The 14,698-nt window shown below is 39.5% G+C and overlaps 1 protein-coding gene across 1 annotated transcript in view; it reads right to left on the bottom strand.

Moving 5' to 3' along the window:
* znf423 (zinc finger protein 423) overlaps positions 1-14,698 on the bottom strand; it is a 180,649-nt gene that overhangs the window by 76,868 nt on the left and 89,083 nt on the right. The window contains exons 17-18 of the mRNA XM_088006140.1: positions 13,462-13,678; positions 11,485-11,569 (exon numbers count right to left, since the gene is read on the bottom strand). Coding sequence (XP_087862266.1) covers positions 11,485-11,569; positions 13,462-13,678 — 302 coding nt within the window. The remainder of the gene's footprint in view (positions 1-11,484; positions 11,570-13,461; positions 13,679-14,698) is intronic.

The raw sequence follows: 14,698 nt of genomic DNA, 5'->3' as shown, positions 1-14,698 counted from the left end.
AATGGCCAGGTTGCATTCATCCGACCTGACCGTCACTGATACTCGACAAACTGTTCTGTGTCCTGAGGCGAACAAGCAGGAAGAAAAACAACAGCCATGGTGGACCATAACAAGGATTAAGTTGTTAATGTGCCGGCTACGGTTGGACAACTTTAAAATCATAAGATCCCCGCAAACACAGAGCATTTCTTCTTCTTCTTCTTCCTTTTTATCGTGGTTGGTAAAACACTGAGCACGCTCCCTATGTGTGACATTATTGCGCCCTCTACTGCGCAATAAGTAGAGGGCGTTTGCAGTTCACACTGGAGATCACATACAGGTCGCATATATTTGGACATGTGAACGATTTCACAAAAACAAAGAAATCGGATTTGGGTCACTTCAAGCTGCATTGTGAGCGTAGCCTTAGAAAGCGTTTTCTGCTCAAAGTCACAACTTTGTTCCATTGCTGCAGCGGTCTGTAGCGAACCCACACACCACAGCCACTCGGCACCAGCTGTGACAGATGCGGCTGTCACAGGAGAAAATGAATTCAGAATAGTTAGTGAATTAAGCAGGGAGTTAATTGTTGCTTGGCCCCTGTTTATGAAGCGCAGAAAGGCAAAGCGCCTTGTTTTTCTTCTGACAATTAGCCAGCAGAGATGGAGAGGAACTGTGTGTGTGTGTGTGTGTGTGTGTGTGTGTGTGTGTGTGTGTGTGTGTGTGTGTGTGTGTGTGTGTGTCCTGTTCTCTTTAGCAGCTGGTGCAGCCACACCTGGACGAGCTGAAGAGAGTGGGACACAGAGAGAGAGAGAGTTTCATATCTGGACTTTCTCTAAACACAAACAGAGCAACAGAGGAAGATTTAAAGAAACTCATAATTCCTTAAAAACATATATCCTTAAGTTAAGATCGCTGATGCTGCACATACAAACATCCCGAGGAGGGAAAAAAGCACACGCTGATTGTTATTTCGTGTTAGGAATGCTGATCCTGGTTGGGTCTCTCCCAGTCCATTTGTCAGCGTGTCCTATTAGGTTTCCAAACAGCTTGTAATGACTGGTAATAAACTGCAGAAGAAGAGGAAGGTAAATCAAGCGAGGAGACGACAAAATGAGCTCTCCGGGGGACCACCATGCTCCGAGCCTTCAAAACACAAACACACAGACGGGGGAAAAAAAAGAAGCTCCAAACGATTCTGTTCCCGGATTCAAACGCAGCCGATCCTGCCAACAGCGCCAGTTATCGTACAGGTCACAGTCTGACAGATGTACAGGAATTCATTACGGAAATTTGTGTTTGGTTCATCAGATCTTTATTCCAGCAATGCTTCTTGGAAATAAATTTGTTTATTTGCTCTCAAATGACATTTGTGAGGAAAATGAGGCTCAATTTGAGCATAAAATGCTTATTAAAGCCTCCCTGTCAATGCTAAACAGCTTATTCTGCTACTGAATTGGTTAATCTGGACAAAAATAGATATAATTTAACAGTTTCTACATTAACACACAGTGCCTGCAGTAACGTTTGGGAGAACCGTACAGCTAAGCCTGTTGCAATCAGTTAATCACATGATAAATTAACATGAGTTTGATCATTTACCTTCTAATTATTAATATTTTTTGAAAGGCAATTTTGCTTACAGAGACTTCATGCTTTGTTTTATCTGTGGTTTTGATTGTGTGTGGTATTTATTTCTTCTTTATTTTTTGTTTTTCATTACAAAATTAAAGTTTGGTCATTGAGAGGGAACATCTTTGCTAAAAAATCAATAACACTCGAAACTGTTATTAACAGCCAAAACACTGATATTGTATAATCCAATTACTGTTAATAATTTTAGGTATATTAGAAGAGTTGGGTAGTAACTATTTACACTTACTTGTGTAACTTTTTTTTTTAAATATATACTTTGCTATACTGTACTTTTTGCTTTTGCTTCAGTAATTTTATTTTAAAGTATTTCTACGGTTACTTGAGTAAAATTTCTGGATTTTCTACCCATTGAATGAAAAACAAACAGGTTTTAACCAAGAATTCATCAGACACAGACACACACCTACAGTTTTTGTTTAAGTTTCATAAGTTTTTTATTCGAAGAAACTGATTTGGAAAATTTGTATTTTGCCTTATTTTGTTATTTTTTGTTACTTATATGAATTATGGTCATTTTATTCTGAAAATACCAAAAATTTCCACTTAACTTTATATTTTGATCCATCTAATTATGTATTTTTTAAAGATTAAATGATTGATAATTTGATCAGTTACTCAGTACTTGAGTAGACTTTATACCAAGTACTTTTACTCTTTCTTGAGTAATTTCTTGGATGGCTACGTTTTACTTTTATTTGAGTAAAAATATGTTGAAGTAGTTCTATTCTTTCGTGAGTATAATTTTTGGGTCTTCTACCCATCTCTGTATATTAGATGCATAGTGTCGCCCAGGAATGATGAAGCATCTGGTGTTGATATGTTAGTATGGGGGCCCTGAATTAAAATCTGCCTACGGCCCCAAAAAGGCTTTGACTGGCCCTGAACTTATGTTTCTACTAACACTTTGTTTTCTTGCCATTGACAGGAATTTAATTATTGATTATCTGTTTCTGTCTTAGTTTTGTGCTGTTTCTTTTTGCTTTCAGAATTGTGTTTTTTTTTCTTTTTTGACCAAATTAAATCAACTTTTAGAACAATGTGATGCCAACGATGACATGAATTTGGTTTGTAAGATAATTTCATCTTCTTGTTCGATTTAATTGACTGAAGATCCTTGGTTTGCTTCTCCATCCAGCCCTCCCTGCTGCCCTGTTTTTCTCCGTTCCTCCAGTCCCCTGCCCCTCCATCATCACTCCCTCCTTCCCTCTGGTGTCACAGCTCGCTGGCTCCAGGTGGTGAGGGAGGAAGGGATGCAGGGAAGGATGGATGGAGGGAGGGATGAAGACAGGAGGAGGGGGTGGCCGTCATCTGTTCCTGTGTTCATACCATCAGAGTGCGACCCAACACCCTGCCTCAGTCTGTTTTATTAACATTAATATTAATACATCTTACCCTGCAAAAATACAAGCAAAACAACTGATTTTCTTACTATTTTGTAAGTCTGTTTAAGGAAGAAGTTTTTTAGACCAAAACTATATTTATTTATTTATTTATTTATTTATTTATTTATTTATTTATTTATTTATGTGTTTTCAAACATCCCAGAATGACCCAATTTGGACTTGTTTTGGTTCTGGTCGTTTGGAGATTAAATGTGTTGAAAAACTTCAGACACAACAATGAACTAAAAATTAAAGTTTCAAATGTGATGCGTTTGTTTTCTGATCACGATGGGATTGTTGCTTTCAAAAAAAAAAGTGCTAGTTTCATTTAGGCTTGTCAGAATAAACAATAAATCAATTAATTGCATGACAAATTAAAACGAGCCTAGTTGTTTTCTTGATTTTTTCTACCAAAACCAAGAAAACAAAAGTCTTCAGTCTGGACCACTTGATAAATCTGGTCCATTTTTTGAAGGGCAATTTTGTTTAGCGAGGTTTTAAAATTCATTTTATTTGAAGTTTCTGTTGTTTTGTTAATTTGTTTTGGATATTTAAAATGTCTTCCAGTTCCAGTGTTAAATGTTCATTAGATTTTAAAGTTTGTTGATCATTGAGAATGTGTTCTTGCATTATTATGCCATGATAAATACATCAATCACATGAAAGCTGCCTTAAAACAAGAATATCGCTTATTCCATTTTTCATCAATATTAAGAAATTATTTGTCTGAAAGAGTTTCTATATGTGTCTGAAAAGTTACTTTTAAGTTAGTTTTGTCTTATCTCAAGTGTAATAAGATATTTACATTTGAAAATAAACCAAAAAATTTGGTAGATTTTTGTGTTTTTGCTTCCAGATCCCGTCCATGTGGAGATGCAACCAGCGGTTTCCCTTCTGTCAGTGGTCATAATGTTACGCCTGATTGGTGTAAACCTAGGAAACCAGCTGACTCCTCCCTCTCCCCCCACAGACAGGCTGAGTTATGCTGCGTTTGTTTCTGCTGCAGAGTCTGATCTTCCACACCAACAGCAGAGCAGCCACCGTCTTATTAGCTGGAGTGCAGCAGGGCAGAAACGAGAAGCCATGTTTGTAGCTGGTGGCCAACACACACACACACACTCATACATGAGTGGGCCTTAAACCACATTATCCACCTCCACTGACTCTAAAAGCTTCTTATTCGCCTCATTAAGTCTTCAGTGACACAAAGTAAGCAGACCAAAGCCGCATCAACGTACGTACCGATAGGTGTGTGCACTTAGCGGCGCGCACAGACACACATCGGCTCAGCCACCACCCGCGGGACCGCTGCTTAGACAGCACACCGACATTAGCAGTCGGGCGCATCACAGATTTGACTGGAGGCTAATAGAAAGCAAAAAAATGCAACCTCCAGGTACAAAACAAAAAAGCAAACAGAGATGATTCGATGCCTGATAAAGTCGGACTCCAGGGTCGCAGAGCAGCTGATTCTCAGGAGGCTGTTTGGTGTTTTAGACAGAAATTTGCTCCGTTACTCCAAAAGCGAACGTCAGAAACATATGAGGAATGTGAGTTCCAGTTATTATTGTGCACTGATCTAAATAGGTAAGTAAAACTCATGCTGAGGACACATCATTAGCCACCACAGTCCATGGGGAGCACTTAGATACAGGTGAGTGGCCACTCGATACCTCCAAGGCAGCTGTGTGCACGTGTGTGTGTGTGGGTGTGTGTGTGTGCGTGTATGAAGGACAATGGAGCATGCAGCCAGCAGCAGGGATCGGGTAAATGGGGAGGTGAGGGGAGTTAAGTGTGCAGGATGTGTCACATTAAAATCTCTGTCTCTTTAAAACAATTTCAGGATGTATTCTGCAGGAATCTGCTGACTGCACACCATGCAATCTGGATTTTACGACAATCTGGATTTTATCTGAGTTTCTTTTTAATAGTTTGTGCTCCTCATTCCTTTGCATTTTCTTTCCAAGCAGTGGATCAGAACTGAAGTTCTCCAGGATTTCTGAGCTGTTTCTATTAGGGATGCAAGTTATCGATTAATGAGTTGATCTGAAGTTGATTTGTCTTATCTATCGATTAGCAATTATTTGATAAGCAGCCATTTTCTGGAAAACCTGAGTTTTGTCTTGCAAAAACAAAATTCTCACCAAATAATTTTTGGTATAGTTTCTACTGCAAATATCTTGGTGCATTTAAAGTAAGACAAAATAAGATTGCAAATAACTTTTTACCAAGATATAGGAGCTTGTTTTAGGTCAATAGTCCCTTAATATTGATGAAAAAGTTCCATTGGCAGGTTATTTCACTGAGAGGAAGGGAAAAATGTCTTGTTAAAAGTTCAATAATCTGACAGTGGAACTTTTTCATTAATATTAAGGAATTATTGGCTTAAAATAAATTCCCACATCTTCCTGAAAAGTTTATTGTAAGTTATTTTTGCTTTATTTCAAGTGTATTAAGATCTTGTTCTAGAAACTAGATCAAAAATACTTGGTGAGATTTTTGTTTTTGCAAGACAAAACTCAAATTTGTGTTTTTGCAGTGAAAGGAGTTGACTGTATTACCCTAACAAAAAAGAATAAACTGTTTATAATATGTTGGATAAAATAAAATAAAAAACCTTGTGAAACTGAAGGAGCTTGTTGAGTGTTTATATTGCTAAACAAAACCACACAAAGTGCATTTTGCATCCCACACCGGACTCTGTTTGGACCTTTTTTTCTTTCCCATTCTGGTGTGGCCCCACCATCTTTGTTTCTGTATCAACTGGCTCTGCTTAGAGATTGCCAGCTGCGCCCTCCTCTGGGTGGAGGCCAAACCGCAACACTGAAATATGATCTAAGCGGATGTTATTAGTGAATCGATCAAATTCTAATCTGATAAACCATAAGTGACAATTAATCATAAGTTAATTCATTGTTTGCATCCCTAGTTTCATGGATTTGTCTGCTTGGTATGAAAATGTAAAGAAGAAATAAAGGGGTGGTAAAATTTTCTGCATTTTCTTTATAGGAGGGTAATGTTCATGGTGATGAGCAGGCAGAGAGACAGCAGCGCTGCCTCGCTCACAGAGTGAGCTAATAGACAGAAAGCGGACAAACCTTGCTGACAGGTGGGCTCGTCTATGGCCATCCAAGGTGGGGATGGGGGAGAACGGAGGAGAGAATGACCAGGATTAGTAAAATGTGCTGTGAATGAGGTGGGAGGGGAGAGGAGGAAGCAGTGTTACAGACAACGCAGCTCACCAGTCAATCAGGGAAAACATTTTTCATCGTTACGCTGAAGAAAATAAACAAAACTAACACACTGCTGGACATGTTTTGTTATTCTTTTGTTGGCTTTAGGGTGAAATGTGTGTTTCTTGAGTCTTCAGAGCTACTTTTTTGTATTTATTCATGCAGAAATCAAAGTATTTTTTCAAACAAAAGCAAAATGATCCAGGCTTTCTAGTTTTAATTTACTCCTTGTTTATCTGGGACATAAACGAGAGAATCAGAATAACAACTGTTAGCCTATTATTAAGTGTTTAAAGCCTGTTAAATAGAAACTTCCAATCAAATTTACAAAATGTTTTACAAATTCTCCGTAGATGTTAAATAAAGTCAGGCTGTGGGTCTTTGGTTCGGGTTTTGGGTCTCATCTCAGATGATTTTGATCTGAGGTTAGGTGATTCCTACAACAAAACTAGATGAAATCCAACATTACCGATTATAAGAACCAATAAAGGAATAATAAATGTAAAAAAAGAGAAAAAATGGTTTCATGGATAAAGTGAACATCTCATTTTGAGCAATGGAACTGTTCTGTTTGTGCTTCTAAATGTGTCGTTTTCATGCTGTGAAATCTTAACCGAGGTGATTAACAAAGCATTAGCGGCCGCATGCAACATTTCAAACCTGCTGTAGACGACTTTATTTAAGGGAAATGCATGCGTTCAGTGCATCATTTCAAACAGCTTCTGACAGCAAGGCTTTAAAAACCAACAGCCCATTTTCGCTTCCTGACTGTCGTCCAGGAAACAGAAACAACGCACATTCGGTGATCCGTCTCACCGCCTCACACAGTCACACAGGGAGGGAACTACTTCATGATGTGCAGCTGCACAGCAGAAAACAATAAAGGCTGCCAGAAATCACTGCGACACAGTCCGGAGAGACGAAGGAACAAATATACATGTTCATACGGTGACAGGGAGAGGTGAGAGGAGAGAGGAGAACGAAACAAATCAGCGTGCTGTGTCGCTACCCCAAAAGAAAATCTATCAAATTTAGGAGAGCAGATGATGAAACTGTTACAGCTGCTGCTCTGGAAAATTAGCTGATCTGTTTCAGCAGCTGCAATATGCAAAAGAATAAAAAAAACTGCATGTCTCGTTCATTTTCACAGACTACGTCCATCAATGTCTGCAGAGCACCTTCGTCTTCTCCTCTTCCTCTCATCCAGTAAAGTCCAGAAACCGCTCGGACGTCCAGAACCCAAACAAACCCAACCGTTCATGATTTATAATTATTAGTGCTGCAGCTATAACTGCACTTAAAAACACAAAATTTCAAAGTATTTCTGATCTGGTTTCTAGTGAAAATCTCTCAGGACACTTGAAGACAAAACTAACTTTTCAGGAGGAAATGGGAGCTTATTTTAAGTCAATAATTCCTTAATATTGATGAAAAAGTTCTATTTATAAGACAAATAATTTTCCAGTGGAACCAGACAGCTTTTCCCAAATACAAGTTATAGTAATATGGGTAGATTACTACTGGTAGATTATTTCCTATAGTTCTTTTTCATCAATATTAAAGAATTATTGACTTAAAACAAGCTTTTATTTATGGTTGAAAAGTAACTTATAAGTTAGTTTTGTCTTAATTCAAGTGAACTAAGATATTTGCACTAAAAACTAGATAAAAATACTTGGTAAGATTTTGTTTTTGCAGTGTAAACATGTTCTACTGTTTATTGTAGCCATAAATGCAGAGAAATGCCTCGTTGTTTGTTTGCTAATGATAATTAAATAGATGTTTGCTGCAAACAAGAAGAAGTATATTCCACAGATTTCCAAAAGTGTAATTGAAACCTGATTTAGCTGCAGGTAGAAATTACTTTCTCGATCCAAGAAGTCCAGAGTGAACAAGTGTAGAAACACAGGAAGAAGCAAAGTGTCTCAGAAAAGAACAAAAAAAATTAATTGAAACTTTTATAATAAAAACTTGGTTCAGGAACAGATTTTTTTTGCTCATTTTGCTGCTTTCAACCTTCCTGCCTCCTTCCCCTCCTGTGGCTGAGCGGCTCTTCTCTCCTGGTCTCGGAGCAAAGGCCTCATGGTGCTTTAATTAACATCGGAGCCGGAGGTAGGGAGAACACACACGGGGCGTGACGGTCCAATCAGGGGGAATCTGAACTGGGAACCAGCAGCAATTTAAGGACCCCACTTTGAAGATGAAGTGAGATCAGTGTGTGGGCCCTTGATCATCAGAATAATTCAGAATAAATATAACACTGAGCAAAAGTTTTAAACCACCTTTCGTTTCTTTTTTTTTCCTGTTTCATTCAGGAAACCCGGAGAACAAAAGATCAGGAAAAGTTTACAGGAAAACCGTTCGGATCAGATGGAAAAAAGAAAAACTGAGAGACGATTAAAAACTTTTACACAGAAGCACAAGGTATTAGAGTTATCAGAAAATTATATATAAAAGTTATTTGAGGTATTGTTGACATAATAAAGGAGATTTTAGCCTAAGTAAATGTTTGTGATCCATAAGCAAAATTAGATTTCTGCCTCTAAATAATTCTTCTATTTCAATTTTTGAGTAGGATGATGATGAGAAAAGTAGAATAATACGTTACATTTGTGTCAAATCAAAGTTCAAATACATCTAGTTCATCAAAAAATATGGATTGGAGAATTAAAATAAAATCTTTTATTATTCATGTTGATTGGATATTATTGAGACAGATTTTTGGGATGCAGTTACTTTCCGGGGTCACTTACAAAATGGACTTTTTGCATCTAAAAAACGTCTTTATTATTTTTTGTTTTTTAGAGAGATGGTGACGAGTAAAATGGAGGAGAATAAATCTAGAAATAAATTAGTTGGTCAAAAAAGTGAATAAGGGAATAAAAAGTTCTGACATTCATCCTTTATGATTTGTGTCAGTTGGTTGTGATGAGGTAACTAAAAGAACCATGAGGAGGTAGACGTAAGGCTGGAACAGGGGAGGCGTTAACCAAATATTTTTTTAAAATAGTGACATAAAAGTCTGAAGGCCAGCAGTCATTTTGACAAACTGTAATTCACACACCTGACTAGACTCCATGCATCTCGCTACCTGGGAGCTAACAGCACGTTATGGAGGCTTTGGAGCAGCTAAACCGCTGCTGCAGGATTGAACAGAAAACCTGCAGAACAACAAACTCATCTTCCAGAGAGTTTTACAGACTCCTGATCACTTCAGTTGGAGAAATGTTCCCCGATTTCAAAACTGCAGATTCTCTGTTCAGTTTGTTGTATATTAATTAAACCGAATGAAAATTAAATACTGCTGAATATGTTATTATTTCAAAAATTGATACATAAAAAGAGATTATGACAATGATTTATGACAGAAATTTTTCACTGAGCGAGAAAAAATTGAGGCGAATCGGTAAAGCAGAATAATGAGCAGAACTGGACCAGATCAGAAACATTCCCACCATGAAGTTGTTGCATCTTCTGCACCATTATACCAGCATACAAACATAAACACACACAGCATTCCTGCCAAGCTGGTGAACTGCATAATTGGTTAACTGCATAAAAATATGTCTGAAAGGAAAATACCAAAATTGCATTGTTTGCATCAAGAGCTGAATATTTAGACCTATATAAACAGTCTGTAGCTTTGCTCTGAATTATCCTCCTGAAATCCCAGACTAAAAGACATCCCAGCTATCTGAAGATGGTCTGAAGCTTACTAGATGTTTTCTGGTATTTCTACATCATAACTTACTTTTTTAACCTTTTGACCCTTAGTTAGGGAGCTTTTTGTGTTGTAAATGAAGCTGCACATTAATTTCTGCTCATAACATCAACTAAAAGCTCCTTGCAGCCGAGAGAACAAAAGGACTTGATAATTAATGTCTTCCTCTTTCAGGTTTAATAATTCTCTTCATTAGCATTTCCAGGTCAAACACAGTTTTCCTCCTCACCCAGAAAGTAGCAGGAAAGCACCTGAAACAGGACTTCAGGAATTAGGAAGCATCTCAGTAAAGTAATGCTACGAAAAGACTGACAAGCATTTACAGTAACAGAGGTTCTGTTTATTTATATATAAAATCCATCCACCCAGCCATGATAACGGGGTCGTGAACATTTTGACAATAATAAGTCACACCTTAGAAAAGCTTTCAACCAAAAATGGTTCCTAACACTACATGTTATTAACTTTTGTGCCCAAAGTTATTTTTTGTTGTTAAAAACAAATATGGCAGCAGCAGATCTTCCTCTGTCTCGTCTTCAGGACCAACTAACGTTAACTTTTACTGAGTTTCAGTTTCCGTCTTTTTCTGTAATTCGAATAAGCTCCAAAAAGAACTGGTTCACCAATAGCTTTTTACTATTCATAGCAATACTGCAGCAATTATGGGAGACCTGATAATACCTAAAATCCCATCTGGTGTGTGTGTGTGTGTGTGTGTGTGTGTGTGTGTGTGTGTGTGTGTGTGTGTGTGTGTGTGTGTGTGTGTGTGTGTGTGTGTGTGTGTGTGTGTGTGTGTGTGTTGGCTACATGAAGTAAGAGGTTCTGCAGCTGCATCAGAGCCGACTTGGAAAACTCAGACACACACACTCGCAGCCCCTCGGAGTGCATCAGCGCCTCTACCTGTCAGGTGTGTGTGCATGAGTTTGCGTGTGCGTGTCTGTGTGTGTGTAGGGTGGGCGAGCAGAGCATTTTTTCCTCCAGAACAACTCGAAAGTCCACCTCGTTAATCTCCATGACGACAGGGATGCTAAGGCAGCAAATTAGTGGTGAGCAGAGAAAAAAATAATAAGAGTCCCGCAGGAGGTTTCTAAAAGAACATCCAAGCCACAAGGAAGGTTTTAGCTTAACTTGTGCTGCTCGGCAACAATGAGAGCAAAACTTTAGAGCCTTTTCCCACAATTAATCAAGTCTCTGAAAGTCTGTGCACTTATATCGCTTAATGCAAACGCAACCTAGGCAACAAATAAACACAACAACCGAGGAACAAATCAACTCCTATTAGCATCTGAGGTGAAAACATCAACAATTTCAACCTCTCAGAAGGTAGAAGATGAACAGCAGCTCCATCGCACAACCAACAAATGACAAATAGCCAGTTTGTCTGTTCTGAACATGTATGAGTGTGTTTCATGTGCTTTCAGGGGAAAATATTCGCATTGGAGCGCCACAGAACCAACACGGAGATGACGCAACGCCAGAACACACACGTTAAAAAGAAAGCAGTTTTACTCACCGATCATGTGATTAGCCACGTGAATCTGGATCTCTCTTTCCGTCTCAAACGTCATTTGGCATTTAATACACTGGTAGGTCTTTTTCTAGAATAGAAAACACAAAAGACACCAATCAAAATGAGTCACATTTCTGCAACAAGGTGGTTCAAAGTGCTTACAGTTTTACAATTATGAAACAAGCGATAAACATGACATTCAGTCAAATGTCATCAAAATCACCAAGCAATAATGCATCAAACATGTTGATCAGTGATCCAATTAGGCAACTGTAACCAGGCGGGTTTTAGTCTTGATTTAAAGGAAGACGGTGTTTCGGCTGGTTAACAGTTTTCTGGTAGTTTGTTCCAGATTTCAGGTGTAAATCTGGAACAAAGATTTGTCCAAACATTTGAGTGACTGGTTTTTGCGCTCCGATGAGGTGGTTTTTCGAACACTTGTTGCACATCACACGAGTCATGTGATCAACAAGCAGCTGTTACTGCTGGCGGAAAAGACAAAGAAAAGATCACAGGAAGTGGTAGGAGGATTATGACTTATCGTGTGAACCAACGTATTCACGTGTGATTTTTATTGCATTTCTTATTTAATGGAAAAACCACAACTGCAAAATTATTACCGGAATATTGATACAATTTTGCACACATCTATAATGAGAATGCAGCTAATCCAACTAAAGATAAACACATGGACGACTTAGTTTCTCTAGATCTTGCTGTGACATTAGTCCTTTAATCCTGGAAATGTTCTTCAGATGATAGAAGGCCGTCTTTGCAACTGTCTTTATGTGACTCTGAATGTTCAGGTCAGAGTTCATCACTACACCCAGATTTCAGCCCGATCTCTAGTTTCTAACTGTGATGACTGAAGCTGAAAACAAAACATAGCAGCTTACCAAGATCATAATAAAACAAGGTAATAACTCTGCGTTTTGCCCCTGTTTTGGTTGTAATTGTTTTGATAAAAGTTTTGGGGGAAAAAGCAATGTTTCAGATGCTCAACAGCTGCAGAAACAGCGAGAAATAAAGAATAATAATAATAATGTAATGAAAACATTTAGGAAAGATGACTGAACAAAAGAGAGAAAGATGCAGAAAATCCAGGATGAGTCACAGAAATGAGAGCTGAGGAGCAGCTCTGCTTATCCATTCACTGCACACAGCGATCACTCATGCACAAACACATACAAAATACACAAAGGCCCCACTTCCACTTTCCCTCTGCTGCTTCACTCTGCTACAGTCACTACACACACACACTCAGAAAATCCTACTTTGTCTGCTTTGTGCTGTTAGACTAAGCAGAAACAAAGGTGTAGGTAAGACAGGGAGTCCCTGGGAACTGACACACACACACACACACACACACACACACACGCACACACACACACACACACACACACACACACACACACAGAAACACACACACACACACACACACACACACACACACACACACACCCAGAAACACAGCGGCAGGTCCCGGGGAGCCTGACTGTCAATATCAAGTAGAGTGAACAGCTCCCACAATGCAGCAGCACAGCCCAGCCGCAGGAGCCGCTGGGGCCCGGCTGACACACACAACGCCGTGCGCACACACATCCGCTGCGGGAACACACAGCAACGCCCGACACAAACACAAACTGTCTGCCGCTCTCTCAGAAACGTCTCCATCTGCTGACTCCTGCTCACGTATCAAACACTGCACGGGAAGGATTCTGCTGAGAGGTTACCGGCAACAAACATCTTACCAGCAGAGGATGAGGATCAAAGGAGAAAAAAGAAGATTTTTGACTTTTTTCTCCAAATTCTGACTTTAATCTCTCAATTATTGCTATTTTTCTCAGAAATGTGACCCTTTTTTTTTCCAGAATTCTGATTGCAAGTTCAGAGTAATGATTTTTTTTCTGTCATTTTTACCTTAATCTCAGAATTATGAGAAGAAAGACCAGAATTCTATCTCCACAGTTTCCGTCTCACCTTGGGTGCAGGCGAAGCCTCGGCCTTCTTTCCCGCTGCGCTGGTTTCGGGGCTGACCTCAGGGTGATCCGTCTGGACGTGACTCTCCAGATCCTCGACGCTTTCAAACTTCACGCCACACTCCGGACACCTCAGCCCGGTCAGGGCCTTGTCTGCTGGAGTGTCCCCCGGCGTCACTGCTCCTCCGCTCTGGCTGGGACTCTGGCCGTTAGTCCCCCTGAGTGGATTAAACATCATATTATATAGGGCTGAAACGATTCCTCGAATGATTCGAGTACCTCGATTACTAAAATTCCTCGAGGAAAATTTACCTGCCTCGAAGCTTCGTTAATTTATGTTTTATTAGTTAGCGCACCGTGTTCCGGCCGGGACTTCATTTGCGTTGCGCGGAGCTCTCACTTCCGCCTCTGAGTTGTTGACAAAAGCTAAGTCTCAGCGGCATAAAGTCCAATCTTCAAGATTGGCCCGTGGGGATTTTATTGATAATGCCCGACTTTTTATCGTTTTTGGGGAACCAATAAGCATCCTTAAAATGACTGGGGGGATGCCTGGAGTACGGCAGCATTTCTCCTCCGGGGCTGCTGGTTGAAAGCGAACGGCGGGAAGAGCGCTGAGGTGAGCGGATAGACTGAACAGGGCGGGCGGCTGAGTAGCTGATGCTTACCGTGTAAATGTAGCTTTACCGACGAACCGCACAATAAATTTCATATCCCGGTCTGAAGAAACGGGTGGCGGAGCGCATCGTACATGGCTGGTAGATGAGTTTCTGAGTGTGACCAGTGAAGGTGTGTAAATATCCCGTATTGCTTCCCCCCGTGTTCGTCCCCCGGTCTAACGGTTCGTCAGTCCGCTGGTCTATTTCCTCCCCTCCACCCCATGTTCGTTCATTCGCCCTCTCCTCCCACTCCAGGCGGCATTTCCCGTATTTTCAAACCCAAAGCGTGACAGGTTAGGTGACAAGGTGAGTTTAATTAATCTATTAAACTCACTGAAGATGAATACATAAACTAAAAGCTGGATTGTAGACATTTTTTATAAGCATATTTGTGAGCCTGCCTCTTTGTTATTAAATTCAATATAATTTCAGATTTTTCTATAACTTTTCTTCTGGTTAACTTAGAAAGTGAGCTATTATTGTTACAGGTTAGTTTTCTAAACTACAAAAAAGCAACTGTTAGGGATGCTCAAATGTGAACAATTGGACTGATATTGATATCTGATAGTAACATCGGTATTA

The sequence above is a fragment of the Poecilia mexicana genome, unplaced genomic scaffold (assembly GCF_051168715.1).
Source record: "Poecilia mexicana isolate PSO_F unplaced genomic scaffold, ASM5116871v1 scaffold_6, whole genome shotgun sequence".
Taxonomy (NCBI): Eukaryota; Metazoa; Chordata; class Actinopteri; order Cyprinodontiformes; family Poeciliidae; genus Poecilia; species Poecilia mexicana.
The sequence above is the reverse complement of the archived record's forward strand: the minus strand, read 5'-3'. Positions and strand labels throughout refer to the sequence as shown.